The 27,685-nt window shown below is 47.1% G+C and overlaps 3 protein-coding genes across 28 annotated transcripts in view; 2 read left to right on the top strand and 1 right to left on the bottom strand.

Moving 5' to 3' along the window:
- Positions 1-743, bottom strand: part of IFT122 (intraflagellar transport 122) — a 77,720-nt gene extending 76,977 nt beyond the window's left edge. For 16 of the 17 annotated variants that reach the window (XR_012323926.1, XR_012323927.1, XR_012323928.1 and 13 more), the window contains exon 1: positions 587-743. Coding sequence is in view for 13 of the 17 variants with exons in the window: in XM_073787729.1 (XP_073643830.1) it covers positions 587-627 (41 nt within the window). In the remaining 4 variants the exon portion in view is untranslated. The remainder of the gene's footprint in view (positions 1-586) is intronic. The other variant, XM_073787728.1, reaches the window with a different exon arrangement.
- Positions 744-918: 175 nt separating this feature from the next.
- On the top strand, positions 919-9,432 carry MBD4 (methyl-CpG binding domain 4, DNA glycosylase). Of its 4 annotated transcripts, none has more exons than XM_033865458.2 (8): positions 919-1,196; positions 2,516-2,746; positions 3,162-4,015; positions 6,585-6,656; positions 6,734-6,868; positions 7,473-7,622; positions 8,105-8,208; positions 9,128-9,432. In XM_033865458.2, exons 1-8 carry the CDS (start codon positions 1,108-1,110, stop codon positions 9,203-9,205), a joined length of 1,713 nt encoding a protein of 570 aa, XP_033721349.1. In that variant the 5' UTR covers positions 919-1,107; the 3' UTR covers positions 9,206-9,432. The 4 variants fall into 4 exon arrangements, with proteins under 4 accessions (XP_033721349.1, XP_019800226.1, XP_019800225.1 ...); XM_019944667.3 differs by having other exon boundaries at positions 920-1,196; positions 6,582-6,656; XM_019944666.3 differs by lacking the exon at positions 2,516-2,746 and having other exon boundaries at positions 921-1,196; positions 6,582-6,656.
- A 1,930-nt stretch (positions 9,433-11,362) lies between these two features.
- Positions 11,363-27,685, top strand: part of EFCAB12 (EF-hand calcium binding domain 12) — a 22,939-nt gene continuing 6,616 nt past the window's right edge. For 4 of the 7 annotated variants that reach the window (XR_012323922.1, XR_004528659.2, XR_012323923.1 and 1 more), the window contains exons 1-6: positions 11,363-11,576; positions 16,214-16,662; positions 19,282-19,467; positions 21,250-21,406; positions 23,395-23,591; positions 25,986-26,184. Coding sequence is in view for 4 of the 7 variants with exons in the window: in XM_073787726.1 (XP_073643827.1) it covers positions 11,528-11,576; positions 16,214-16,662; positions 19,282-19,467; positions 21,250-21,406; positions 23,395-23,591; positions 25,986-26,184 (1,237 nt within the window). In the remaining 3 variants the exon portion in view is untranslated. Of the gene's footprint in view, positions 11,577-14,091; positions 15,738-16,213; positions 16,663-19,281; positions 19,468-21,249; positions 21,407-23,394; positions 23,592-25,985; positions 26,185-27,685 lie in introns of all 7 variants that reach the window. The other 3 variants (XM_033865456.2, XM_073787725.1, XM_033865454.2) reach the window with 3 other exon arrangements.

The raw sequence follows: 27,685 nt of genomic DNA, 5'->3' as shown, positions 1-27,685 counted from the left end.
AGCTCTAGAAACACTACACCTGAGGCTCAGAGGTTCCCTAGCAACAGTATCTAGCTACAACTTGTTAACGCCGTTTTGTTTCTCCCTGCTTTAAGTTCTACAGTTATCTTACATTTACAGCAATTGCTACTGGTTTTCATACACGGTGTAATAAAGTTTCCCTGTAGAATGTAAAAGCATGTTTAAAGGAAAATAAGTGGGACAATTTAGAAAAAAGGTTAAGTAAACAAGAGTATAGGTAATACGCGGAAGTGGCATAAGTTGTGAAGATGGAAAACACTGATGAGCCCAGGATGGATTTTGAGTAAAGGAACGACAAGATCAGACTGTGATTATGTGTAAAGCCGCCTCCACAGGCCACTACCTCACGCGTGGTATATCCCCTTGCTCCCTCTCCAGGCCTCAGTTTCTCCATCCGCAAAGCGGTGGGAAGGCGACCCTGCAGTCGCCCAGAGCCGGGACTCAGGGCCCTCAGCCCAGCCCGCAGGCCCGTTACCCTTGGCAACCACCAGGGTTCACGCCATAGCGCCCGCCATCCCCGCTGGGGCTCAGCCTCCCGCTCCTCCCGGACTGCCCCGCTCCTCACCACTGCTCGGCTTTATCTCTCCACGTCAACACGGCCCTCATAGCGGTTTCCCTCACGCCTCGGGCCCCTCCTCCCTGCCTCAGCAACAGGCCTAACTCCTCGAGCCACTTTGTCTCCCTGCGCTACCCCGGCAACGCACATGCGCAATGAGCTACGCGCGAGGCAGAGCGCTCCGAGTGCGCATGTCTACAAGGGAGGGCTAGAAGGAAGGAACGGGAGGCTGGCTAGAAGGCCTCCTCATATCTAGGACGCGCCCGATTGGTCGGAATGGGTAGGGGGCAGTGCGTCTTCCTCGACAAAGGATTTGATTGGCTGAGCCGTGGAAATGGCGGCTGTAGTCGAGGGGGGCGGCCGGAAAGCAGCTGAGCAGTCGGATAGACTTTCACTGCCTTCATCTTTTGGTTCCATCCTAGAGCTCCGAGCTGAAGAAGTGTTCACCTCTTATTCCGCTCCACACCCAGAGCGACGCACCCTCTCGGCCTATTACTGCAGCTGGAGACCGCTTGAGGGACACGTCTGGGATGGAGAGTCCGAGCCTGGGGGACTGCGGAGCTGCCCCCTCGGTCATCGCCAACCAGCGCCTAGTCCCCGACCGGCCGTGTGACCTCCGGCAAGTTATTGTCCCCTTCGGACCTCAGTTTCACCACCTGTAAAATGGGAGCGGGGGAGTAGAAGGTGGGTGGGCCTTTCTTACCTAGGGTGGATGGACCCTTGGAGGCCGGCAGGGTTAGTTCCTGCGAACAAGGGCTGGAGTTCTGAGTACTTGTGTATGTGCGGTGTGGGGCTAAGATGATTTACCTACTTTTTTTTCCCCCAAAAAACATGTGATTCTCAGAACTACCGTGAAAGAGGTATTACTTCCTTTTTACAGATGGAGAAAGAGACTTTGACAGGTTAAGTAACTTGCTCTTGGACCCCATAGGTAGTAAATGGCAGAGCTGGGATTTGAACCCAGTCTGTTGATTTTAAAGTTCGTGCTGTTTTCACCAGGATTCAGTTTCCTTATCGCCAAAATTGTGAACGGTATAATTTCTTAAGATCCACCCAGATCCCCCAAATTATTTAACCCCATATTGCATCAGAAGACTTTGATTCTAATTCTAGTTAGTCACTGGCTCGTGCTTTGTTTCCCTATTTGTAGAAAAGAAGTTGGTTAGACATCTCTAGAGACTCATCCAACTTTGAAAATGTAAATATGATTAAGTGATTAGGATACACTCTACTGAAGTTTTTCAACAATAGTAGAGGGGGAGAAGTATTAGACCAAGATTTAGTAGACCTAGGTCCTGGAATCAGTTCTGCAAATAACTTAATCTTCCTGTCACTCAATTCTGTCAATAAAATGAGAGTAATCCTTATCCTACCTACCTCAGAAGGTTATTGGATCAAGAATGAAAGAGAGTTTGAAAATTCTTTATCAAGTGTTCTTTACCTTTTAGAGGATTACAACCTCTGATGAAAGTAATAGACACTGTCCCCCCACCGCCCCCAAAATGCACATATATATAAAAATTTTACCTCACTTATTTCGGGGGGAGGACGGTGTCTCACTGACTCATTTAAGCTGTTCTGTGGATCCCCAGGTTAAGAGCTCAGCTATTGGTTCATATTTTTAAACTTATGCCAAGTGTCACCAGAAATCTCTATAACAGAGCTATTCAATGATTAACAGCAAAAAAAATTCTTTCTAGCAAGTAGCTTGAGCTTTTCATTGTGCAGAGACTTCCAACCCTTTTTAACCATGTTGGAGGACAGGAAGATATTGGAGAGGAGGAAGATACTTATAGCATGACTGAGCCATACTGATTTTAATCTCTCCCATAGTCCAAATAGTCCATGTGGTTCCTTCTCTGTTATGGACTGAAATTGAATAAGCAGAGTCTAATTAATTTTAAATGAGCTAATCACTTGGAGTTTGTTTTTTTTCAGGGAGGAAGGTGTTGCTTTGGGATCAGAAAGAGTGGGAGAAGATGAGAAACAAATGGTGATAAAAAGCAGCAGTGAGTGTAATCCCCCGCTACAAGAACCCATTGCTTCTGCTCAATTTGGTGGTAGCGCAATGGCAGAGTGCCATAAGTCTGTACCATGTGGATGGGAAAGAGTTGTGAAGCAAAGGTTATCTGGGAAAACAGCAGGAAGATATGACGTATATTTCATCAGGTGAGCGTGCAAGATGGTAAAGATAGTACAGCCAAATAATTTTGTCTAGACAGGTGGTAGGAAAGCATAGCAGGAGTTTTGGCTTTTTTCTGTTTTTACCATAAAACCATTACGGATTCTGTTCCTTCACTGTCACTGGTTACTTACATCAGGTGATTTGGGGACAAATACTTACATTTTCTCCTACTGTGAATGGCTACTGGTAAGGTTGCACTTAAGCTATATTTGTAAAATTATGTTCTGTTGTCATAGAGGAAACTATTTTAAAGTATCACTTAATCACTTTTTTTATTTTAAATGACAAATGCCCGTGAAAGTTTGGAAATTATTACTAAAAAATCCGAAATATGGTCCAGGTTTTTTTTTAAAGTCACTTATTAACTAGCAATAAGTTTTCTTTAATATCATTTTCTAGCCCACAGGGACTGAAGTTCCGATCCAAAAGTTCACTTGCTAATTATCTTCACAAAAGTGGAGAGACTTCTCTTAAGCCGGAAGATTTTGATTTTACTTTACTTCATAAAAGGAGCATCAAGTCAGGATGTAAAGACCAAAGCATGGCAGCTCTGCCATCCCAGCTGCAAAACGAAAGTAGCAATTCAAACCGGAGCCTCAGGACACGAAGCAGGTGGAAAAAAGATGTGGTTTCTTTGCCAAGTGCTAGTTTGGAATTGCAAGACAGCAGAGGACTCTCTAACTTTACTTCCATTCGTTGGCTTTTGAAAGAAGATGATGGTGTTAATGATGCTGACTCCAGAAAGGTTAGAAAGTCCAAAAGAAAGGTGACTGTTTTGAAAGCGATTCAAATTAAGAAAACTAAAACAGGGTGCCGGAGGAGTCTTCCAGATCCTGTTCAAAGTAGTAGAAAAAGAGCATCTGTGTATAATAAGGCAGCAGATGCTGAAAGTGAGCCTCTTGCACAAGAAAATCAGCTTGAGAGAACTTGCTGCGTCTCTGATGCCAGAGCGAGCGACAAGACCCTCACTGTGACCAGTGAAGAGGAGAGGCTTGGTAAAGAAAAATCATTGTGTTCAGGGTCAGATTTTGAACAGACCACTTCTGGCATCATAAACAAATTACGTTCAACCGAAGGAGCAGGACACAACAAGAAGTGTGAGGGTACCTTTTTAGAATCTGAGGAAATAAGAACCGAAGTAGAAGTTGGAGAAAGGAAGGAGCATTTGCATATTGACATTTCAAAAGGTGGCTCTGAAATGGACAACAGCTCACAAACGGAGAAAGACTCTGCTTCTGCGAAAATATTCCAAGGTATTCAGTGCACTAAAGTGCTGTTAAACATGTGATGAGGATTTTGCACTTCATGCCTGTACCCAGTTAGCATGTGGGAATAGAATGAAGAAGTAGGGCCAAATATCAGATACATTCTACCAGTTGGTCCTAGTGCCTTGGGTAACTGATATTTAAGCCCTTTTGTACGGCAAAGAATCAGCTGGCTACTGCCCCCAACAGAGGGCAATTGTGCCATTAACCGTTGCCACCATCCTGGTACAACACCTGGGACTCTCCTCCACAGTGCTCTCCCATCTTCCCTTTTTTCCAGCCAATAATCTTACAACTTTAGGGGAAATAAAAAGGTTTCACTTGTGAAAAGATTTGGGGAAGACTCCTTTTATACATAAACTGGTTGAAAATAGTCAGTATCTTCTCTTTGCACCCCTCCTGTTACTTATTACTGATGTGTGACTTCCAATTTAATTTTGTATATATCATAGTCATTTTTATCTTCTATTGTAATGCTTCTCTAAAATGCTTTAGAGCTCTAAGTAATTCAAAACTGTAATCACATAGTTATCTATTATTTGTAATATGCTCTTAATACAGAGTTCAGAGCTTAGCACTTTTGCCTTTATAATACCTCAGTGAATAAGAGATAAAAGAAAGGAGACCTTTGAGCAACCCTATATTAGTTATTCATTATGCCATTATGGTATAATGAGTAACTCCTTTAAAGAAGAATAGTAATTTTACTTAAAGTCCTATGGGGAGACAGCATGGAGATTAGTAGAGCAGGTGGTTAGAGTTGGTTCCTGCTCTTGGTCCCACTCATGATTTTATTATGTCTTTGCTGTGCCTGGAATTTCTCTGCCTTGAACAGAAGATGACCACGTACACCTAGGAACTGCATAAAAATTCTCCAATGTGTCCTTTAAAGACCTTGAGCTTCCTAAAGCCTTGAGGTTTATGTAGATTTATTGCTAGTAAAATGGGCAAGTAAAATATCAGAAACATCCTTTTGTGACTAAAATGGAAGTATGCTAGTCATCCTATGCATAAAGAAGTCTAGTTCTCAACATAAGTACGTTTACTGTAGGTAATAGGTATCCAATGGAGTAGTAAAGACTTTCCCAGTGCCTTAGTTAGAAATTGCCACGTAAATTGAGCTTAGTCTCCTAGTAATAAAGGAGGCTAGTCAGTAATTATCTATAGGAGCCCACAGAAGAAATTATCAAGTAGGTAGTAAGAGCAGTTTCCTTTGTTCTGACTCTGTTTTACTTTCCACTGGGCTTTGCCTATTCAAACTAGAATAGCAAAAAACACTAGACTGATTATCTGGAGGCGTGGATACTTGTCCCAATCTATAGTCAATCCCACTATTGTTTTCAGATAGTTGCTTAATTTCTAAGCCTTAGAGTCTTCATCTGTAAAACACAGGTAATAACCCTCACCAGTCCTGTTTTTCACATCATGAATATTGTAAAATGAGAAGTGAAAAAGATGCCTTCACGCTAGACAAATGCAAGGTGTTATTAACTGACATTCAAATTTAGAGGGTATGGCTATGGGAGTATTAAATGTGATGATTTTAGAAACTTGAAAGCCTAATAATGGTAGTCAAAGAGTCTTTGTTAAATTAAACTTCCCAGTAGATAGTGGCTTTAGGTGTTCTAAGGTCCAAATCTTAGGCTTTCCTGCAGGTTCTGTTTTATCTGTATCCTTTTTTTTGTTTGGTTTTTGGTTTTTGGTTTTTTTTTTTGCAGTACGCGGGCCTCTCACTGTTGTGGCCTCTCCCGTTGCGGAGCACAGGCTCCGGACGCGCAGGCTCAGCGGCCATGGCTTACGGGCCTAGCCGCTCCGTGGCATGTGGGATCTTCCCGGACCAGGTCACGAACCCGTGTCCCCTGCATCAGCAGGCGGACTCTCAACTACTGCGCCACCAGGGAATCCCTGTTTTTTGTTTTTTTTAGTAAAAGTATTCACTGCAGAATATTTGGAAAATATGGAAAATTAAAAGAAAAGAAAAACTAGCAACAACCATTATACCATTATGCCATTTTGGTTTATTCTAATTTCTATCACATTTTTTCTTTTTTTGTTAAATTGGGATCATATGTAGAATATTGCTTTTATCACTTAAAAATTAATGACATGGGAAAAATTCATGATGTAGTCTCAAAATATTTTAATAACCACATTGTACAAATGTCATAATTTAAAATATTCTATATTATTTCCAATTTTTCAATGTAGTGAACTCTGAACAAAAATCATAGAGAACTAGTATAATAGTGGTTAAAGGCATGGACTCAGGAACCAGACTGCCTGGATTAGAATTTCAGCTCTTGACACTTACTAGCTGTGGGACCTTGGGCAAGTTACCTAGCATCTCTGTACCTCAATTTCCTTATTTGTAAAGTGGAGACAAAATAGTACCTACCTTGCTCATAGGTCATTAGTAGGATTAAACTGGTTAATTTAGAATAGTGCTAAACTGAACGTTTTATAGTAGTAATGTGGTGGTGTTATTTGCAGCCCTGAATATTTCTTTAGGCTAAACCATAGATTCTGTAAACAATTTTCACTCTTTCCTTTTCAGAAGATGCCATCCCACAGACACAAATAGAAAAAAGGAAAACAAGCCTGTATTTTTCCAGCAAATATAACAAAGAAGGTATCCCTTTTCCAATCAGAAAACCAGACTTTAAACCTATTTCAAGTGTTCCCCTCTAATACAGTGTGTTTGTTTAGTTCTTAGTCCCCCACGACGCAAGGCCTTTAAGAAGTGGACACCTCCTCGGTCACCTTTTAATCTTATCCAAGAAACACTTTTCCATGATCCGTGGAAGCTCCTCATTGCGACTATATTCCTCAACCGGACCTCAGGTTTGTGGATTCTTTTAATCTTTGTCTTAGTAGAGACAGTGTGATGAGGAGAATTGATCAGGAAACCTTGTCTCAAGTTTGATTTTGACCTCAGGTAAGGCCGCCTTCTTTCGGTCAGTCCTCAAACTCTTCACCTATAGACTAGATGACATCCAACAGCCTTTTTAGCATTAAAGAGCACATTTTCATTTATGTTCTACTTCCAAATTACTTTTAGTCATCACTGAAAATCTGTTACTTAACCTTCCTCCTCTCTGTGTCATGTATAAAAGCATTTCTTTTTCATTGGATGCTTTCTTTAATGTCGCTGGCACCTTATGTTCTGTACGCTTTTACACTAGTTATATGATGATCTGATTATTTAAAAACCGATATCATACAAGGCCAGGTTTTGGCATAATTTGGACAGTTAACCAAATTGGTTGATGGTGTTGGGTTTTGACTCTGAGAGTGGTTGCTGATTTAGGTAATGTCTTCTCATCAGTGGTTTAAAAAGAAAGAAAGAAAAAAACTCTCTATATGAGATTTCTAGATAAAGAAGTACGTGAGCCTAAAATCAGCCCATCAGGAGGCTGGCAGTCACGTAGTTACTTTTACTTCCCAGGCAAAATGGCAATCCCTGTGCTTTGGCAGTTTCTGGAGAAGTATCCTTCAGCTGAGGTAGCGAGAACTGCAAACTGGAGAGATGTTTCAGAACTTCTTAAACCTCTTGGTCTCTACGATCTTCGAGCAAAAACCATTATCAAGTTCTCAGGTACTTTCCCATATACCCAAAGGGAAAAACATAAATTGTGCCTATTTAAGAGAGCCACACCTTACACTTTAATGTCCTCAGTTGCGACATTAATAGAGGTCATTCAGCTCAAGCACTGAAGGCCTTTGAACACAGTTCGTTTGCCCCAAAGTGCAGTCTCCCGCTGACCCAGGTGATAAATCTTTGCCCAGCACCAGGTCAGGCCGTGTGGGCAGGATTAGAGGAAGAAGTCAGTGAAGCAGAAAGTCCAGTTGACCTCAGGGACATTACCCCTGTCTCGTTAGGTCAGCACAAAACAATAACGGTTAGTCAGTGGCAGACAAGCAGGTCAGACGGGGGCGGTGGCTGCAGGAATTCAGAAGAAAGCAGCCACAAGCGAGGCTGTTAGGAGACACTCTTTCCCGTCCCTTTCTGTTGTTCCTCCTTTCCGGGGAAGGTGTTTTCCTAGAGGCTGACCTGATATGTGGGTGTTGTATTCTCAGATGAATATCTGACAAAGCAGTGGAGGTATCCAATTGAGCTTCATGGGATTGGCAAATATGGCAACGACTCTTACCGAATTTTTTGTGTCAATGAGTGGAAGCAGGTAAGGCCCGTCTCCGGCACATTTTGTCTCTGAGGTAAAGTAAGTCCACCGTTATGGTTAGAACTATTTCTTGGACACACGTGCCATTACAGTCACAACCAGCTTTGTTCCAAGCTTGAGGGGCAGTGGTGGCTTGGGGTTATTGACAGCAGGAGAGGGTCCATAGATTTCCCCAAGTCCACAAAAACTCCCTGGTTTCTGACTGACCTCCACTGGTTTGCCACTTCTAGCCCTGTTCCTGTCATTTCCATTCACGTACTGTCTCTAGGCCTAATGTGGCTTTCCTCCTGTCACAGTCATACTCGCCTTCAAAAGCACGCCACTGAGGGGAAGCAGGCAGGTGCAGGATTGGAGGGCATGCTTGTCGGGTTTCTTCTAGGGGTCTCAGACTATTTTTGTGGTACATGGATCCTACTTCGGCTGCCCATTCTATTGAGTATGCCCAGCCCACGGGCATCTGGGTGGCATCCTGGCAGCTGATAGGCACTGCCACATAGCCTGTACACTGCCCTCTTAGTCTGTGACTTGCCCTAAAGCATTTAGCTGGGAGGTCTGGCCAAGCCCATCCCTGCTTCACCATTTATTGTGACCTGAGCAGTCCATTTAACTCTCAGGGTCTGTAGGCTCCTGGAAAATGGCATATTAATACTTGACTCATGTTATCACCACCCTCCACACTGAGTCCCAGTGAAGATCAGTACCAAATTGGAAAGTACTTTGTAAACTGTAAAGGATTGCTTTGATGTAAGCTATAATTTTAACCATTCATGAATCTCATTAGGGTAAAGGTTATCATTTTCAGGTATATTATCATAAGGTACTGTTCCCCCGCCATATCTTTAAAAAGCCAATTTAAAAAATGTATTTCTGACTAACTTACATAAGGCCTCTGTCTCCTAATGTGTTGTATTTCTTCCAGGTACACCCTGAAGACCACAAGTTAAATAAATATCATGACTGGCTTTGGGAAAATCACGAAAAATTAAGTCTATCTTAAAACTCTTTGACGTTTTCAAGCTTGTTTTTATGCATCGCTTTGCACTTTGATTCTTAAAAGCTCCACTAAGCACAACCGCCTTCCCAGGTGTATAGATTCTAATCAGCCCAACTAGAAACCTAATGTGTGTCTTCGTAACGTGTGTACCACCGGAAGATCTTTGCTACTGAATGTGCTACAACATGTTCTGAGATTTTTTTAAAAAATAAATTGTTATTTGACAACAATCCTGAAAATGTATATGACTTTTCCAATAATGAAATGTGATTTGAAGTTTAAAAAAACTTTCCTCAGTTATTAATAATATGAAGCAAATTTCTATCAACCTTGCCTGAGGGAAGATTAGACCTCCTGTTGTCCTTCTATAGAAAATGATATCACACAATTGTTATATGAAGAAGCAAAGAGTTTTCAGCCACACATGTCAGAAAAGATATGATAGGGTAAATTAAGCAGTTAATTAATAAAGTATTTTTATTAAAAAACACTAACCTCCAAAGAAAAATAAGATTATTTTGTCATTCTGTGTCCTTGATGACTGTCTGCTGGCTTTTAGGAGTTGGAGATTTGACTGTTTGATAACCTAATGTGCATATCTGCCTGTAGTTCTGTTGCAGAGTGTTGGCTTCTGGCTCACGCATTTACCTTGATACCTATGTGAAAACTCGAGCATTTACCCATCTCCCATCTTCCAGCTGGAGGACAGGACCTTTTAAGTTTTATGCCTTTTTTTTTTTTTTTTGCGGTACGCGGGCCTCTCACTGTTGTGGCCTCTCCCGTTGCGGAGCGCAGGCTCCAGACGCGCAGGCTCAGCGGCCACGGCTCACAGGCCCAGCCGCTCCGCGGCACGTGGGATCCTCAGAGTGTACAATTCAATGGTTTTTAGCACATTCACAGTGTTGTGCAACCATCATCACTAACTCCAAGATATTTCCATCACCCCAACAAGAAACCCCTTACCTATTAGCAGTCAAACCCAATGATCCCTCCCTCCCCCAGCCTCTGGCAACCACTCGTCTGCTTTCTGTGTCTATAGATTTGCCAGTTCTGGGCATTTCTTACAAATGGAATCATATAATCTGTGGCCTTTTGTGTCTGGCTCCTTTCACTCAGCGTATTTTGAAGGTTCGTACGTGTTGCAGTATTACCGACCCAGGTTCTTAGACTCTTGAATCAACAGAAATTGATAAGAGGCCAGATGAGAAATTCAGGCAAGGCTTTATTGGAACTAGTGCTGCGGCAGGAGGGAGTGAAAACAAATAAGTTCCCTTGCTCGCTTCTTGGGTGGAGGGGGTGAGCAGGTCCCTTAAATGGGGCAAGGGTAGAGGCTGACCCATGGGTCGGGCTGGAGAGGGGGCTTAGGTGGTCTGCCCACCCCCCTCGTGGTGCTGTGTACAGAGGGCCTGCGCAGTACCCTGCTTTTGCTCCCCACACCCCAGAAGTGGCCGTTGGGTTTTGGTCTTTATGTATCATGTTGTTCATAATTGGCCACAACTGCACATATGTGCAGTTATTTTTCATCACATATAGTTTCTTACTCGAGGAGACACTTGTCCAGGTGTAAGCACTGCAGCAAAGGGTCCCAGGTCCCAGCCTGTCTCAGCAGCATGTGTCAATACCTCATTCCTTTTTATGACTAAATAATATAACGTCGTTTGGATAGACCACCTTTTGTCTATCCATTCATCAGTCAATGGACATTTCAAATATTATTAATACTCCAGTTCTCAGGTTCTATAATTCCAAACCATAGCACCCTGTCTTTCAGGGACAAAGCATACCAAAAACACTGCCTCTATTTGGCCACGACCCTCTCGGGTTCCCTCTGGAGGAGGGAGCGCCTATTCTTTGGGTGAGGACACAGCCCTAAACATGTAGAGAACTGCTGAAGACACTACGGCTTACAGGAAAACCTGGGATTTATTACTCTAGATTCAAGGGCCACTGGGCCAACCTAAGAAATCCTGTCTTTTGCGGAGCCGGATGCTCTGCACCATTTCCCCGCGGCTTCCTCCAAGTCCCCTCCCAGGACCCTCGAAGGGAGCGAGACTGTCGGGGTCTCCCGCTCGGGCGGATCCTCTCCCCGCGGGCCTCCGGTCACGTGGCGGCATCCAGCCAATCAGCGCGGGGCGTCCGTAGTCTCGGCAACAGTTGCGTCCAAGTTCTGCAAGTCACGAGTCTCTTGCAAACTTGGTATTACTGTTTTTCTGGTACCCCATACCCCCGCGCAAGCAAGCACACACACACACACACACACACACACACCACGCACACACGCACGTTCACACACTCTTTTCAGCACCCGCTTCCGGCCCCGCGACCATGGACTATTTTTCTGAAGCGTACGAGGCTGTGTTCCGGTCTCTGCTCCGTAAGTTCACCCTAAGCTCCCGGGAATCAACGCCAGCTCCAGGAAGCCCTCAACCCCCGGGTGGACGGGTGCAAGTGGGGTGAGGACTACGACAGGGACGGATATCTCATTGTGTCGTCCTCTCTCTGGGTGCGGGGTTGCCAGGGAGTCGGGGGCAGGTCGTGCATGTTTCTCAGATTTCCTTGCCCGGGCTGGAGGAGCAGGCCGAGTTGCTTTGGCTTGGAACTAGCGGCCCAATCCATGGGCCCGGGAAAGGTGTCCAGGCCCTCTGGCTGGCCCTACTTCTTCGCTAGACATTAGTGTGTTCAGTATGGGAGAAGAGGCATGGAGAAGACCAACAGTCTTCAAAATTTTGGTGATAGCCTGCTGTCTTTGACAAGCGCTGCAACTTCAGAGGTGAAAGCCAGATAAATGGATACTTACAGAAGAAGGGATGAATACTGGGTCCAGGGGTGACACCTAGGAGTAAGAGGTCTGCTAAGTGCAGAGGATGGGGAGGAATGATTCCAAGGTCCTGGAGAGCTCTTTACACTGGAGCTTCAATTAAGGATACAAGGAGTTATCCAAGCCAAAAGGGGGAGGAAAGGTATTCCAGACCAAGGGAACGGCATGCACAGAGGCCCAGAGACATGAGGTCCTCAGAAAACTGCTGGTAGTTTGAGTGTTGCTGGAGATGAGAGGCAAGAGGGGTCAGAAGGGACAGAGCAGGAGAGATCTTGTGAGCCAGGAGATGGGGAAGCCACTGAGAATGACAGGATTGGATTGGGAGCGTCAGCAAATGCAGAGTCTGACTTGGCAAACTCACAATGTTGGGAGTGGGGCGATCTGGGACTGTCCCAAATTCCCAGGCCAAAGACACTGGGAGGTGAGGGAAAGGTGCCAGGCTAGAGGGGGCTGATTGGATGGGGAACTTGGAAAGAGTTCTCTTGGTTGAGTTGGAGATCCTTGTAGGCCATACAAGTTGAGATGCTTTAGGAGCAACTGTATGTAGAAAGTTGGAGCTAATTCCAAGTTATAAATATGGGTATGGGTATCCTCTGCATATGCAGGGCCACAGAAATGAGAGTGGAGGAGTGTTTAGGGGAAAAAAAAAAGAGTGCCCAAGTGTAAGCCTGGAGGCTATCTACATTTTAGGAGTGGGTAGGAAAAGAGAGGCCAAGAACAAGTGGCCAGAGAGGTAGGATGGAACTTAGGGAGAGATTTGTATCAGAAGCCAAGAGAAAAGGAGAGAATTTCAAGGAAGTAGTGAATTGTCTCCAGACACCTGAAGGGCTGTCCCAGAAAACAGGGAACAAATGTGTTTTCTGGGTCATCAGTGGGAGAGGACTAGGACCAAGGGTCGTAGAAATTCCAGGGAAACAAATTCTGGGTCAATATAAAGAAGTCTTTTCTAGCAGTTAGAATTAGGCACTCACAATGTTAAGTAGAGAACACCCTGTCACTGGAGGTATACAAACAGGCAAAGTCCGCAGGGGCGTTGTAGAAAGAATTCCCTGACCTGGGCAGGCAATGGGACTAGTTGGCCGCTGAGAGCTTGCCTCATTAATCCCTGGGGAACATTTTCACACAGGCTCTACCCACAACCACATGGTGACCTCTTTTATTCGAAGAGCCCACCTCCCTTTTCTATCAACAGACAGAGGACCCCAAAGACTACTAGAATGCAAGCTTGGTGGGCCTGCAGCCTTCACTCTGGAAGGGAAGGAGCGTAGGGGGAGGTTAGGGAGGAAACAGGAACCGAGTCCCAGCAAGGTAGCTTTGCAGGCCATTGTGAAAGAGCGACGTTTACTCTAAGAGCAGGAGAAGCCATTTCAGTGAAGCCATTGCAGGGTTTCAGAGGGGGAAGGGATGCCTCTGGCTAAAGGCAGATCATGGATTTGGTGTCTAGGGGGGGCACAAGTGGAAGAGGCGAGACCAGTGAGGAGCATGTTTTGAATGCGTTCCCACGGTCTGCAGAGTACAGTTTAAACCCCTGAACCTGGTGCTGCAGATCACTCCAACTGTATTTTCTTCCATTAACCTCCTCCTTCACACACAATGTGCTTCCAATTTGTGAAACAGTTTAGTAACCCTGAAGTCCCTAAACCCCACCCTGATTGATCCCCATGCTGGCCCCTCTATCCCTTGAAACCAAACTCATTCTGAAAGCACACTCAACGTCCCCTACTGCACGATGACCTCCCAGATCCCTCGGTCAGCGTCTTTCCCCTGACTGAAACCACCTTGTAACCCCTCTGGTTACCCCACCTTGTTCTGTGCCAGCACACTGCCTGTTGGGCACCCAGCCAGTACCAAGCACTGGGTAACTTTCAGTAAATGCTGGTTTGATGAATGACTAAATTTTCAGTCGTACCAAACATCTTGTCCTCAAAGAAATGATAAATGGGTTGTTGAGAAGTACTTACTTCTGTCCACATTGATGTATACATACTTTAATTATTTTCTGACTATGAAAGGAATACGTGGGCATTGTAAAGGGACTTAACAAATGTACTGACTGTTCACTTTGTGCCAGGCTGGGTACTGGGGACGCACAGGAAGTAAGACACAGTTCCCGCCATTGGGAAACTCACAGGCTGTTGGGAAAGAAAAGTATCTTCATCCAGAAAAATATGGTAAATGCTATGAGGGGGCTAAACATAGGGGCTATGGGGACCAAGAGGGGGACGAGGGAGAGCCTGGGGTGCTTCAGGCGACCGTAATGCCTGAGCTGAGCCTCAAAGGCTAAGTAGGGAATAATCAAGTGAACAAGGGAGAGACAGAAGCGTGTTTCAAAGACAGGAAAGAGCACGGTTTGGGAGGGGGGGCAGGAGGAGGGAACTACGGAACCACAGTCAGCTTAGTTTGGGTACAAATACAAGGTGAGGCAGAAGGAATGAGAGAAGGAGCTGGAGAAATTAGAGGGGTTGGCAGGGGTGGGTGGGACAGGTGGGGCTAAGTTAAGGAGATGGAACTTTATTCTAGAGGCAGCTGGGAGCAATAGAAGGGTTTTAAGCAGGAGAGTTTGGGTTTTAGAAGGAAAATGATGGTGACAATATTTTTAATAATAATGCTGTATCCCTTCTGAATTTCAGAACATTCCCACACCTGTTATTCATTTGATCTTCATAATAGCTTCGGGAGGTTGCTAGAGGAGAGTTTATATCATTTTAGGCATACAAGAATTGAGACTCAGCAGGATTAGGTGACAGCCTGGGGTAATATCAAGTAATGGCTAAGAGTTGAGCTCTGGGGCCAGACAAACCAAAGTTCATGTCCCAGCTCTGCTACTAATCAGCTGTGTGACCTTGGGCCTCTCTGGGGTCGGTGTCCTTACCTGTAAAAATGGGTGTAAATCATGATGCCAACCTGTTACGTCTGTCCACTTGCCATTCACTCACTCACCAAATATCTACTGAGCTCCCACTATATGTTGGCACCGTGGAGGGGCTGGGACTCCAGCAGGGAACAAGAGAGATGAGATCTCGGTTCACAGTGTATTGGAAAAACATAAACCAAATAATTGCACCAGGGGTTTCAAATGCAACTGTCTGCCTGAACCAAGCCCTTACTGAATGAAATGAGCTGCGTGTGAGACGATAGGGAATGGTGAGGCCTATGGCAAGCTGCAGAGCGCATGCCCCAGCCTAACGCAGTGCAAACTGGAAAAGTTTAAGCAAACAAGTATGTCAAGCAAAACAGGACCCTAAGCCTCGTTCAGTATGAGGGCTGCCAGTTTGCAACCCTTGATTTACATACTTATGATAAGTGGTCTGAAGGAAAGGTACAGAGATAACAGGAGGATACAACGCAGCCTGAAGCTGGAGAGTGAACATTTGGTCTGACACGTGGAGAATGAGGAGGAGCGAGGAGGCGATGGATGGGGGAGGGAGCATTCCTGGCAGGGGGAGCAGCGTGTGCGGAACCCTTAGGCAGGATGGAGCTTGGATCATTCAGGGAACAGAGAGAATGCCAAGACATCTGGACAGGGTAAGGAAAGACAGGCAAGTGATGAGGCAGGAAAGGTTGGCGGAGGAGGGTTATGGGACTTTATTTTGAGGACTATGAAAAGTCATGGAAGTATTTCAAAATGGAAGGGTAAGTATATAAAAAAATAATAGTAACAGTGCACTTATTATGAACAAACTGGACTGATTCTAAACATCTCCACCACTCAATAAGGTAGGTACCATCATTATCCCCATTTTACAGATGAAAAAATTGAGACCCTGCAAGGATAAGTGATCATGCCCCCAGTAAGCGGCAGGGCCGGAACTCAGACCGGAGCGTTCTGGCTGCAAAGCCTCTGCGCTTTATGGCACTAGGCTGCCTCAGTTGATCAGACCAGATCAGAATGGCATTTTAAAAAAGATCATTCTGATTGCCAAGGAGTACTGGGGGCGGGGGGACTGGGGTGGAGTAAGATTAGAATCTAAGAAGTTTCATGAGAACGCATATAAATCTCTTAGCATAGTGCCTGCCGTTGGGATTGCCCAGTCACGTTAGATGTAATTATTTTCGTCATCATAGCGAGGCAACAATAACGCCAGGCCTGGAACCCAGGTGCCCTGATGCCCAGCCTGGTGCTGAAGCATTTCTCCTTCCTGACTCCTTTGGTCCTCTTCCTGAAAGGAACTCACCTTCTAACCCTCTTCCAGGGTTGCGCCAGTCTGAGTACTTGGTTGACGATGGACGTGCCAGCAAGGAGCTCGTGTTCAACCCTGACGCGGTCATCGCCCACTGCTTCAAGCAGTTCAAGCAGGAGGACTTCCACCTGCCTCAGAGCCGCCGGAGGATCATCTTCTTGCCTCGAAAGGAGGCTCTGATGCCCGTCAATCCCACCCCCCACCCCCAGGCTCCCCCCGAGCCCACCCCCAGCTCCAAAGCCCTGGAAGTTGGGGACATCCAAGAACAGCCAGAGGACCCAAGGGCCTGGCTGACCCAGAGGCTGAGGGTTCGGCAGGACCTGGAGTCATTTGGCAGCATAGAGAGGTGGCTGCGGAACAAGTCCAGACTCACGCCTTCGGAGGCCAAGGTCCTACATGAGAGCCAGAAGGAGCACGAGGCCCGGCTGATGGGCCAGCTGGCCACTCCCAGAGACACCGAGGTGAGCAGCCCCATTTGCCAGATGCAGACACTTTGGGTGTTAGGGGCATGCTGTCATTTCACTCCCTTGAATTAAGCAGGATGGGGATCTTTTACCCCCACCCCCACCCACCATCCCCCTCCCAGTCCCAGGGGAGCAAACAGAAGTCCTAAAAAGGTGTATTTGTTATCTATTGCTGCATAACAAATACCCCCAAGGTGACTTAGAGCAACAGATGTTCATTATGTCACTGCTTCTGAGAATGAGGAAGCTGGGAGGAGCTTAGCTGGATGGCACTGGCTCAAGCTCTCATCTCAAGATGCTGGCCTGGGCCACAGACACCTGAAGGCTTGACTGGGCAGGATGACCCGCTTCCAAGCTGGCTGCTGGCAGGAGGCCTCAGTTCCTGGCCACATGGGCCTCTCCCAGGGCTGCTCGAGTGTCCTAACCACATGGCAGCCGGCTTCCCCCAGAGCAAACGTCCAAGAGAGCAAGGAGGAGGCTGCAATGCCTTTTATAACCTCATCTCAGGAGGTCTCAGTTTCAGAAGTTTCACACCATCACTTCCACCACGGTCTGTTTGTCAGGAGCAAGTCACTAAATACTGCCCACATTCGAGGGGAAGGGGATTGAGCTCCACCTTAGAAGGGAGGAGAGTTGAAGAATTTGTGACTATATCTTAAAACCACCCTGGGAGGAATCATCCCTGGCATTCATCTGTGGGGCATTTTGAATACTCACTGTTCATTCATTGGTTCATTCATTTGTTGAGGGACTATATGTGCCAGCAGGTGCTCACAGGGCTACTGTGAGGATCACAGCTGGGAGGTTGGAAGAAAATTTTTTATAAATTTGTATATGTATTTATATATATTATACATATAAGTCCCTTTTATAAATATGAAAATAGAAGCTCAGTGAGGCCATACATTGTCCAAACCCATTGGGATGGTAAATGGCAGTCAGTAACCAAAGCCCTCATCTTCCAACTCTTTGCAACACAGACACTGTATGGGACATCTCCTTACAATACAGACACTTGAAATTTCTCCCAGTTCAGGTAAAGCTGGCATAAGAGGTTAGGTAACTTGGGTTTAAACCCAGCTCTGCTCCTTCCTAGCTGTATGATCTGGGCCTTAGTTTCCTCAGCTGTTCAGTGGGGATAACCATTGTGCCTGCTTCCTAGGGCCACTGTGACATCTAAATGGACTCATTTATATATGGTGCCTGAGACAGTGCTGAGCGTATCGTGAGCACTCAATAAATGTTTGCCATTTTTATTATTATTGCAGACTTACTGATGTCATCTGGGTTGGCCCCCAAACTTCAGAGTCAGTCCTTGGTGTAATCACAGTCAAAAGCCAACTTTCATGGGTCCAGCACACGCTTTCCTGCCAGCAGCACAGCATCTAGGTATAAGCACAGGTCTTGGGTTAGAAACCCAGCTCCACCGCTTACCTGCTGTGTGAGCCCGGGGAGGTCACTTCACCTCTCAGCCTGTTTCTTCATTTGTAAAAAAAAGGGAAACTAATACCTAATACCGAATTCACAGCATTGTTTTCTTCATTCAGCAAACCATCACTGCCTACCTGCAGAGGGCTGGGGGCTTTGTTGAGTACAAGGATAGGAGGTGGAGTATGTAGCTAAATAAGACATGGTCGTGCTCTCACAGTGTTCCCATGCTAGCAGCAGAGGTGGACAGAGCAGATTAAGGACTCTACAGTTTGCCACAGGCCATGAATAGACTCTAATACCCTGAGGGGCTATAAGCTAGGGAACAGCAAGGCCCTTTGTAAACTGTCAAGTGCTGCACCAAAGTAAAGGAACATTATTCCTAAGTACAGTCTCCCTCAGCATCTGTCGGGGGGGGGACCCCACAGATACCAACCTCTGAAGATGCCCAAATCCCGTATATAAAAGGGCAGAGTATTTGTATATAATCCCCAAGCATCCTCCCATATAAGGAGGATAAATCATATCTAGATTACTTAGAATACCTAATATAACGTAAATGCCATATAAATACAATGTAAATTTTATGTAAATAGTTGACAGCCAACAGCCATGACAAATTCAAGTTTTGCTTTTTGGAACCTTCTGGAATTTTGGGGGGGAATATTTTCTATCTGTGGTTGGTTAAATCCGTGGATGTGGAGCCCGTGGACCCGGAGGGCTAACTGCATTCCCGTTCACCTGGAAATAGAGGAGTAGGATTTGGACAGGAAGAGAAAGAAGGAGAGGTGTTCCAGGCAGGAGGCCCAGAAGGGGCAGAGGCTGGGAGGTGAGGGCAGCGGCAGTAGGAAGCTCCGGGCTGGGGCATGAATGTGCACCGAGAGCCCAGTGCAATTACAATACTGACTGGTCTGACAGGAGAGATGTGGATAAGAAGAAAGTTTTACTTCTCATATTGTCCAAGCCTCTTGTTTCTCATGGGAAATTGGAGGCCCAGAGAAGCCAGATCCCCCAGGCGTCCCGTGGCAGGACGCACCTGCCGGAATCCAGCGCTCCTTGCCCTCCCCCTTGCTGTCTGTTCAGGGTGGCTCAGACTCTCTCTCTCCCACTTCTAACTCTGGGGATCTAGCTCCATCGGCCTGTCTCCCCCAAACTCTCCCCTCTACCCCACTCTCTTGCCTTTTTCAGAAGAAAAGCCCGCGACCCCTCCACCGGCAGGTGCCCCCGCTACCACTGCCCAAACCCTCTGCCCTGTCGGCCTTGTACTCTTACCTGTGCAGCCACAAGATCAAGATCCAGGAGATATTTCACAAGGTGGAGCAGGGCAAGAACCAGAGGATCTCCAGGGAGGAGTTCATCACGGCTCTGAAGGCGGTAAGCGCCTCCCCCGCCCCCGAGGCTGGCCTGACTGGGGGATGGAGGGCGCCCATGCACCACCCTCCCCCCGCTGCCCCCTCCCCAGATCCTGCTCCGACTATCAGCCATATTACTTATAAAGCCGCACTGGTATATGTGGCTTAACCTGAGGCCCCATCAGACCCCTAAAGCCACCCTGCACCGACCTGACCTTGAAAGGCCCTAGCTGAGTGGGAAGTCTGCGGAGTCAGCCCCATAACCCGCCAGCTGCTTGGGGAATCACCCCAGAACTGAGCACAGAGAGAGCTGGGCCTTCAGTCCTGCCTCTAGAACCTTCTAGAACTTCTGGAACCATCATTGGCATATGACTCACCCGGGGTCTTGTTAAAATGCAGCCTCTCTCTCAGCTTCCATCGTGTTAAAATGCAGCTTCTTGTTAAAACGCAGTGGAAGCGCGGAGTCCTCACCACTGGACCGCCAGGGAAGTCCCCCCAAGATGCTGCATTCTAACAAGCTCCCAGCGATGCCTGTGGTACAGGTCCACGGACCACACTTTCACAGGTTATTCAAAAATTCAAATTAGTTGTAAATAAATAAAAATCCAGTTCCTCAGTCACAGCAGCTACAGTTGGAGTGCTCAATAGTCACATGTGGTGAGTGGTTCCTCCACTGGATCCCTCAGACATAGAACATTCCTGTCATCCCTTCTATCGGTCTAGCAGAGGTTTGCTAACTATGGCCCAGGAGTCAAATCCAGCCAGTCTCTTGTTTTTGTAAATAAAGGGTTTTTTCCTGTAAATAAAGTTTTATTGGAACACAGCTACACCCATTATTCTACATATCGACATGGCTGCTTTCATGCTAGGAGGGCAGAGTTGAGTAGTGGTGACAGAGATCACGTGGCTCCCAGAGCCTAAAAATATTTACTATCTGGCCCTTTCCAGAAAAAGTTTGCCGACTCCTGGTCTGGGTGAATTAAGCTTTTATATATTTTGAATACAAGATACCTTTTAAAAAAACTTTAGGAAGGGGAATGCTACATCTTTTATGGTCTTAAATCATCACCAGTTTTCCCACTATCATTTTATGACATGTAATTATCGAAACAACATTTCAAAGCATTTAAAACAACAAAAAATAAAGAGTTGTTAATCAATGTAACCAAAAAGATAAAACATTAAATCCTTTAGCACCAGGTGAGTTCTGATCTTCTTTAAGTAAAGCTCAGTGAATAATATCTACAGTCTAAAGAAGTTGACGAAGTTGTATTTCCTTTAAAACTTTTCTTCTTGAATATTCGATATTGATGGCAAGCATTTTACTTCTCTGAAGTTGCTCACCATCCTTAAAGGAGTAATGTGTATTAGATTTCCGATTCTTTTTTACTTCAGTTCAGGGAGGCTTATGTGTCCCTCATGGACAGGGATGACAGACGTGAAATCCTTCTTCCAGCCCAGCACAGGAAGGCTGTCATTTAGATTGGAATGGAGTGGGGAGGGAGGCCAGAGGAAGAAGTAACAGACTCTGCAAAGATGACGATATGTCTGGACTGGGTTTTGAAGGAGGGATAGGAGTTTTTCAGGCAGGAAGTGGGAAATGTCTGAGTAAAGGCAGAGGGTGAGAACGTGTAGGGTGTGTTCAGGGCCCCGGGAAGGGCTCTGAGCTCCTGGGCAGAGACCTTGGGTGTGAGCTGGGAGCGGCTGAGGATGAAACTAGACGGGGAGGTGAGGCCAGGCTGGCTGTCCTGGCAGGACGTTTGGAGCCTGCCCGCCCGCCTTGGGGCTTCTCTTCTCTCCTCAGGTTGGAGTCCCTCTGAAAAGCCAGGAGGTGGAGGACATCGTGATGTATCTCAGCTCTCTGGGAAAGCACAAGAGCATCACCGTGGATAACCTGGCCAGCACCTGCGAGCAGTGGTCTTCGGCTCAGCAGAAAAGCACCCTGGCGACTGCAACAGAGTGTACATATCCACCTCCACGCCCGTGTCTCCACTTCCGCATCCTGGGAGCCAGTGTGATGGAGGCAGCCTTGGCTCACTTGAGTGTGTTCTCCACCTCTGGCTTACTATAGGTGGGCCAAGCCTCCCTCTGGTATTTCCAGGCCCAGAGATCAACCGCAGGGTAGATATTCTCTTGAGTGCCCAGCTCCCGGGTCCATTCAAAGATGAATGAGGCCCAACCCTATCCTTAAAGGAGGATTCTCAAAGGGTGGTTTTAGCCCATCAAAGCCTACCTGATAAGCTGAGACTGACCCAAACGGCAAGCCTTTCCACTTGTATGTGGGTCCAAGGCCTTCCCACTATTAATCTACATATTATTGATAAAAAGTTAACTAGAATTCAGAAACTAGAATTAGTACATGTTTAGAGTTTACTGGAAAACCTACTTTGGTATTCTACTATCAGGGATATTAGCAGGGCTGCTGTGAACAGTTGTATGGGTTGTGCACAGCTCAAGTTCCATTTGCCAAGCTCTGTGCTTGTGAAGCCACATCTATCCAGAGGAAGCACAGAGGCAAGTTAGAAATGAACCAGCCGTAGCTCTGCCTATGAATTTACAACACAGGGTACATCATGTTTTTTGTTTGTTTGTTTGTTTATTGTTAGTGCCACTATTGTAAAAAATTTTTTGAACTATAGATAAAATTAAAGTCCTCCCTTGACTACTACCCACCATTCCAGAGTCCTCCTCAAATATAAACACCTCTCTCTTCTTCTAAATGAAACAAATCTTGCTTTGTCCCCACCCTCAGGTTGGCAGGAATTTAATTTCAGACACGTTTGTGAGGGTGGACGTGGGGGGACCTCCTCACCCTCCCTGAGGTCATGTAAAAGCCCTGGGAGGGCAGCAGAGGGGTTTCCTTATGGAGGTGAAGATTTGGGCGGGGTCTCTGGAGTTCAAGGTTACACGGAGCTGGGTGCTCAGCGTCCTCACGGGTAGGTTCTTTTAGAGACGCCTCCCTTAGCGCATCCCCTCCTCAGTCCCACAGGGTAGCGAGATTTCTGACCTCCGGTCTCAACAAGCCTCCAGGCCGAGACACCGTCACCCCAGGCACAGTCTCCGTCCCTCTCAGAACCCCAGGGAACCTGAGTGCCCCCACTGTAATGAGATCCTGTACCCTTTGTGTCTGGTGCATCCTTGAGGTCTCCTCGAGTTGGGTGGGCTTTCCCACCCACGCTCTTTTTGCCTTGTCATTATGCATTACCAAAGCTTATCATTATCCCCGTAGTTGGCTGCAAGTTATTTGCTGAATGATCAGAGTGCCCCAGACACAAACGTGCTGGTACACGTTTGCAGCAAAGGTATTTGGGACCTATTATTCCCTAAGAGCCAAGAGCAGGTATCTGCTTGGCCAGTGCTATCTCAATGTCCTCACCGAGTTCCTTTTCCCTGGAGAGCAGCAGTGGGTAAGGTAAGCGGACTTGGGTATCTCTTGCTTTGCTTAAAGGGGCAGTAGCATCAAGAGTCTGGACGCCTGGCTTACAAGGGAGAAGGCGGTGGCTTTGGGGCACCCCCTGTGGGCTGCAAAGCTTTACCCTCATTTACCCACAGCATTAGGGCATTTTCTCCTACCAGTCCCGGGAGGTCAGGGCTACTATTCACGCTTTGCAAGGAGGAAGCTGAAGCTTGGAGAGGCTGAACACCTGTCCACAGTCTCAAAACTAAAAGGTGGCAGGGCCAGGATTTCATTTCTTCCCGGGACAGTGGAGGCCTGGAAACAGGATGCTAGAGGATGAGAATGGCAACAGGAGGGCTTGTGGCCACGGTGCAGGTGACGGAGGAGGTGGCCACACTGGAAACGGAAGAAGGGACACCTTCAAGGTGCACCTCAGATGGCACTGACCGGACACGTGGGCACCTGCTTGGTGACACTGGTTAACTGCTTGGTGGATTCCATGGCTGGGCACCCTCTCAGTTCCTCCTTCCTGTCTCTTCCCTCTGCTCCTAGACTATAGATCTGCCAAGGACAGTGGTTCCCCACAGAGTCCGTCCAAGAAGCAGCAGGAGAATTTAGCCCCAGAGCCTCTCAAGATGGACCTGCTGACCGTGCCCGTGGTCGACACCGAGATGGAGGCCCGGCCCATGACCCTGGAGGAGATGGACGATGCGGGCAAGCGGTACCGCGAGAAGAAGCGGCAGAGCAAGGTGCCCCCGCCAACAGGGGAGGGATGGGGCTTGGAGACTGGGCAGGCCTGGGTTCAAATCCACTGCCCCTGCATCACCTTCTGGCCGGGGGAGCTCTTAGTAGGGGGCTTCCTTACCTCCCTGTTGCCTCTTCTGTATGTAAGAATGGCACTTACCTCACAAGGTTTCTGTGAAGATAAAACGAGATGATGCATCTGAAAGTATCCCCTTCGTCCAGCTCTTTAATTATGACTTCGCATCCTGAGCCCAGGGCTGCATCTTCATCACAGCTGGAATCCAGGAACCTGGCCTGGGGCCTGGCGCTGAGTAGACACTCCAGAAACAATGTGACGAGTGAAGGAAGGGAATAACTGATTACATGAGCTAATTCATCCAATAAATATTTATCGAGAGCCTGTGATGTGTCAGGCACCGTTCTAGGTGCTGGCTAGAACAAAACAGCCCCAGGCCCCAGGAAGCTGAGAGTCTAGTCAGGGAGGCAGACAGTACTAATATAATACTATCTATCAATAAATATTTTCTACTATATACTTTTTTTGTTTCTTTTTGGTTGCTTGGGGTCTTCCCTGCTGCGCGTGGGTTTTCTCTAGTTGCGGCGAGCGGGGGCTACTCTTCGTTGCGGTGTGTGGGCTTCTCATTGCGGTGGCTTCTCTTGTTGCGGAGCACGGGCTCTAGGTGCACGGGCTTCAGTAGTTGTGGTGCACGCGGCATGTGGGATCTTTCCGGACCAGGGCTCGAACCCACATCCCCTGAATTGGCAGGTGGATTCTTAACCACTGAGCCACCAGGGAAGTCCCTCTACTATATACTTTTTATAGTATAAATATGTATGTATATATATACATATATAAAATAAAATGTCAGGTATTGGTAAGTGTTATATTGACTAAGATCTGATTAAGTTGCATGATGAGAAAACCCAGAATGTTAGAGCAAGGATCAGCAAACTTTCCCTGTAAAGGCCCAGATAATAAACATTTTAGGCTTTGCAGACCATGTGGTCTCTGTCACAACAACTCAGCTCTGCCATTGTAGCATGGAAGCAGCCATAGACAACAGCTAAACAGATGAGTATGGCTGTGTGCCAATAAAACTTTATTTATAAAAGCAAGTAATAGGCCAGATTTGACCTGTAAGCTATACTTTGCTGATTCTGATTTTATTGTATTTATTTATTTTTGAACAAAAACAAGAAAATTTTGTTAATAGTTGACTACATCAGAGCAGTGATTCAAGTAGACGTCAGAAACTACTTTGGTTTAATTAGAACAAGAGATTTCTATTTTAAAATGCATTCTCGGGGGACTTCCCTGGTGGTCCAGTAGTGAATCCGTCTTCCAATGCAGGGGATGTGGGTTTGATCCCTGGTCAGGGAACTAAGATCCCACATGCCACGGGGCAACTAAGCCCGCACGCCACAACTACTGAACTCACGCGCCTCAGCTAGAGAGCCTGCGTGCCGCAAACTACAGAGCCCACGTGCCCTGGAGCCCATGTGCCACAACTAGATAGAGAAAACCCACATGCCGCAACTAGAGAGAAGCCCGCGCACTGCAACGAAAGATCCCGCATGCCCCAGTGAAGATTCCACGTGCCGCAACTAAGACCTGATGCAGCCAAAAAAATAAGAAAAAAAAAAACCTTAAAAAAATTAAATAAATAAAAAATTCATTCTCGGACTTCCCTGGCAGCCCAGTGGTTAAGACTCCATGCTCCCAATGCAGGGGGCACGGGTTCGATCCCTGGTTGGGGAACTAAGATCCCACATGCCTCATGGCACGGCCAAAAAAAAAATGCATTCTCATACTCACAATAGCTATTTAATCATTTCTTCATAATACATACTAAGGTAAGCAGTGACCTCCATTAACAGCTGATTCTGATTTTAGAAGCTTTAAAAAGATAGACTTTTTCTTTCCTTACAAAGAAATAAGGCCAAAAGTGGCTGTACGCTCCCCAGGCCTCTTCTATACCTTCAATACCTTGCTCTGTCAATACCTATATCTTCAGTACCTTGCTCTGTCATCCTTAACACGTGGCTTCCACTTCAAAGTCACATGTGGCTGCACCTAATTTAAATTCCCACACAGCCAGACAGTCGAATGTAATGTTTCAACAGGACATCTCTAGGGCCTAGTGTATGTATGATACAGTTGTGTGTGCGCTTCCGTGTAAGGGGCTGTGCACACAGAACCGCACACGCTGACCACTCAGATGCTCTTCCGGGGATCACCTGGACCACGTGTGATTTTTCCTCCCAAGCCAGACTTCAGAACCTGCATTCTTTGCTGTTGCCCCTCACGGGGGCCTGGGGGGAGAGGTATATGAGGCTCTACATCTGCCTTGGGCCAGGAGGTGAGGAGGGGTGAGTGCCAGCCTCTGCTCTCTCCACAGCTCACCATCCCCTCCATCCAGTACACGGAGCACAGCGGGAACAAGCACTTGGATGAGCACTGCCTCCCGTCCACCATCCACGGGGAGATGGAGGCGCTGATCAACAGGTCGCGCACCAGCACCTTTCTGGTCTACCTGCAGTGCTGGAAGCTCTGCAAATCCTACAGCCTCCCGCTGACCGAGGACGTCCTCATGAGAGGTAAGGGCCTCGGGGCTGGTCCTCCGGAAGGTGCCAAGGGGGCCCACAGCCAGGGCGAGGATGGCGTCCACCTGAGGTCTGTCCTTCTCCAGCTGACACACATCAAAGCACGCCGCTGCGGCCTGTGGTGGGGACATTGCGGGGCCGGGCGGTGGGGGTGGGAGATGTTGGTGGTGGAGGGAGGAACAGCCCCGCCTGGTTCGCTCTTAGATGGGATTTTACAGCCCTGCAGGGCTGCAGGCTTCACAGGCCTGGAGATCTGGGTTCCCCAGTCTAGAGCAGGAAGCGCCACGCCAGGAGTTCCAGGTGTGGGAGCCAGAGGTTGGGCACAAAGAAAGGATCCCGATTTCAGAGAGGGAGTCTGGCTGGAAGTGGTAACTGCTGTGATGCACTGGGTGCTCCAAACCACTTGTCTAGGCCAGGCCTGTTTCCTGGTGCTTCTACCACACGGAGGGAAGAAGGCACCGGGAGACAGGTTCTGCTGAGGCCCTTTGCTCTCTGCTCAGACCAAGGCCTCCACCCTGAGATTTCCTACTGGTTCTGCCCTCCGCGTGGGGGAAGGATTGTGTTTTCGCACACGCAAGCAGAGCTGAACCCTCCACATCTCTGGGTGTGTGCTTCTGAGACATGGGACAGGGGAGTGTCCCCATAAGCCCCTGCGGACCATGTAGCAATGCCGGCATCCCACATTTATGAGTTTATTTATTTAATGGGCAGGTCACTGTCTGTGCTTTAAAAACACGGAGTGAGCTGCACTTGAGGGCAGAGGTTTTCCCATAGGAACTCTGCAGGAAGGAGCTGTGGCCATACTGGGCATGTGGCTTTCTCAAAAAAGGGGGCCCCCAGAGAGTAGTGTGACTTACCTGAGAACAAGAGTTAACAGTCACAATTGATTGTTTCCATCTTTTGCCCCAGATGGAGGGAAACACGTGCTAAATGTAAGACCCAGGGCCCTGGGTCTTATATTAGTTTGCTAGAACGGCCATAACAGAATACCACAGACCGGGGGCTTAAACAGCAGAAATGTATTTTCTCACAGTTCTGGAGGCTAGAAGTCCAAGATCAAGGTGCCAGCAGGGTTGGTTTCCTCTGAGGTCTCTCTCCTTAGCCTGCAGATGGCCACCCTCTGGCTGTCTCTTCACATGGTGTTTTCCGTGTACACATGAACCCCTGCTGTCTCTCTGTGTGTCCAGATTTCCTCTTCTAAGGATACCAGTCAGGTTGGATTCAGACCCATCCTAACGGCCTCATTTTAGCTTAATCACCTCTTGAAAGGCCCTATTTCCAAATACAAATTCTGAGATTCTGGGAGTTAGGGCTTCAGTATATGAATTTGGGAGGACACAAGTCAGCCCATAACAGGTCTATACAAGGGGAAGTGGCCAAGGGCCTTCAGGAACACAGGCCAACCAGCCTAAATGGTCATTGTCTGCTGCACACGCTGCCCACCCCTTGCTTGGGCGGCCACTTGCTGCCCGCCTGGGTGGGGAGGGCAGAGACA

Source organism: Tursiops truncatus, chromosome 10, assembly GCF_011762595.2.
Source record: "Tursiops truncatus isolate mTurTru1 chromosome 10, mTurTru1.mat.Y, whole genome shotgun sequence".
NCBI classification, from domain to species: domain Eukaryota; kingdom Metazoa; phylum Chordata; class Mammalia; order Artiodactyla; family Delphinidae; genus Tursiops; species Tursiops truncatus.
The sequence above is the reverse complement of the archived record's forward strand: the minus strand, read 5'-3'. Positions and strand labels throughout refer to the sequence as shown.

Bases quoted from the DNA above. Each gene is read 5' to 3' on its own strand.
- MBD4 (XM_019944667.3), top strand. From the start codon at position 1,108: ATGGAGAGTCCGAGCCTGGGGGACTGCGGAGCTGCCCCCTCGGTCATC. The intron at 2,747-3,161 runs GTGAGCGTGCAA...ATCATTTTCTAG, and splicing joins TATGACGTATATTTCATCAG to CCCACAGGGACTGAAGTTCC. The intron at 8,209-9,127 runs GTAAGGCCCGTC...TATTTCTTCCAG, and splicing joins GTGTCAATGAGTGGAAGCAG to GTACACCCTGAAGACCACAA.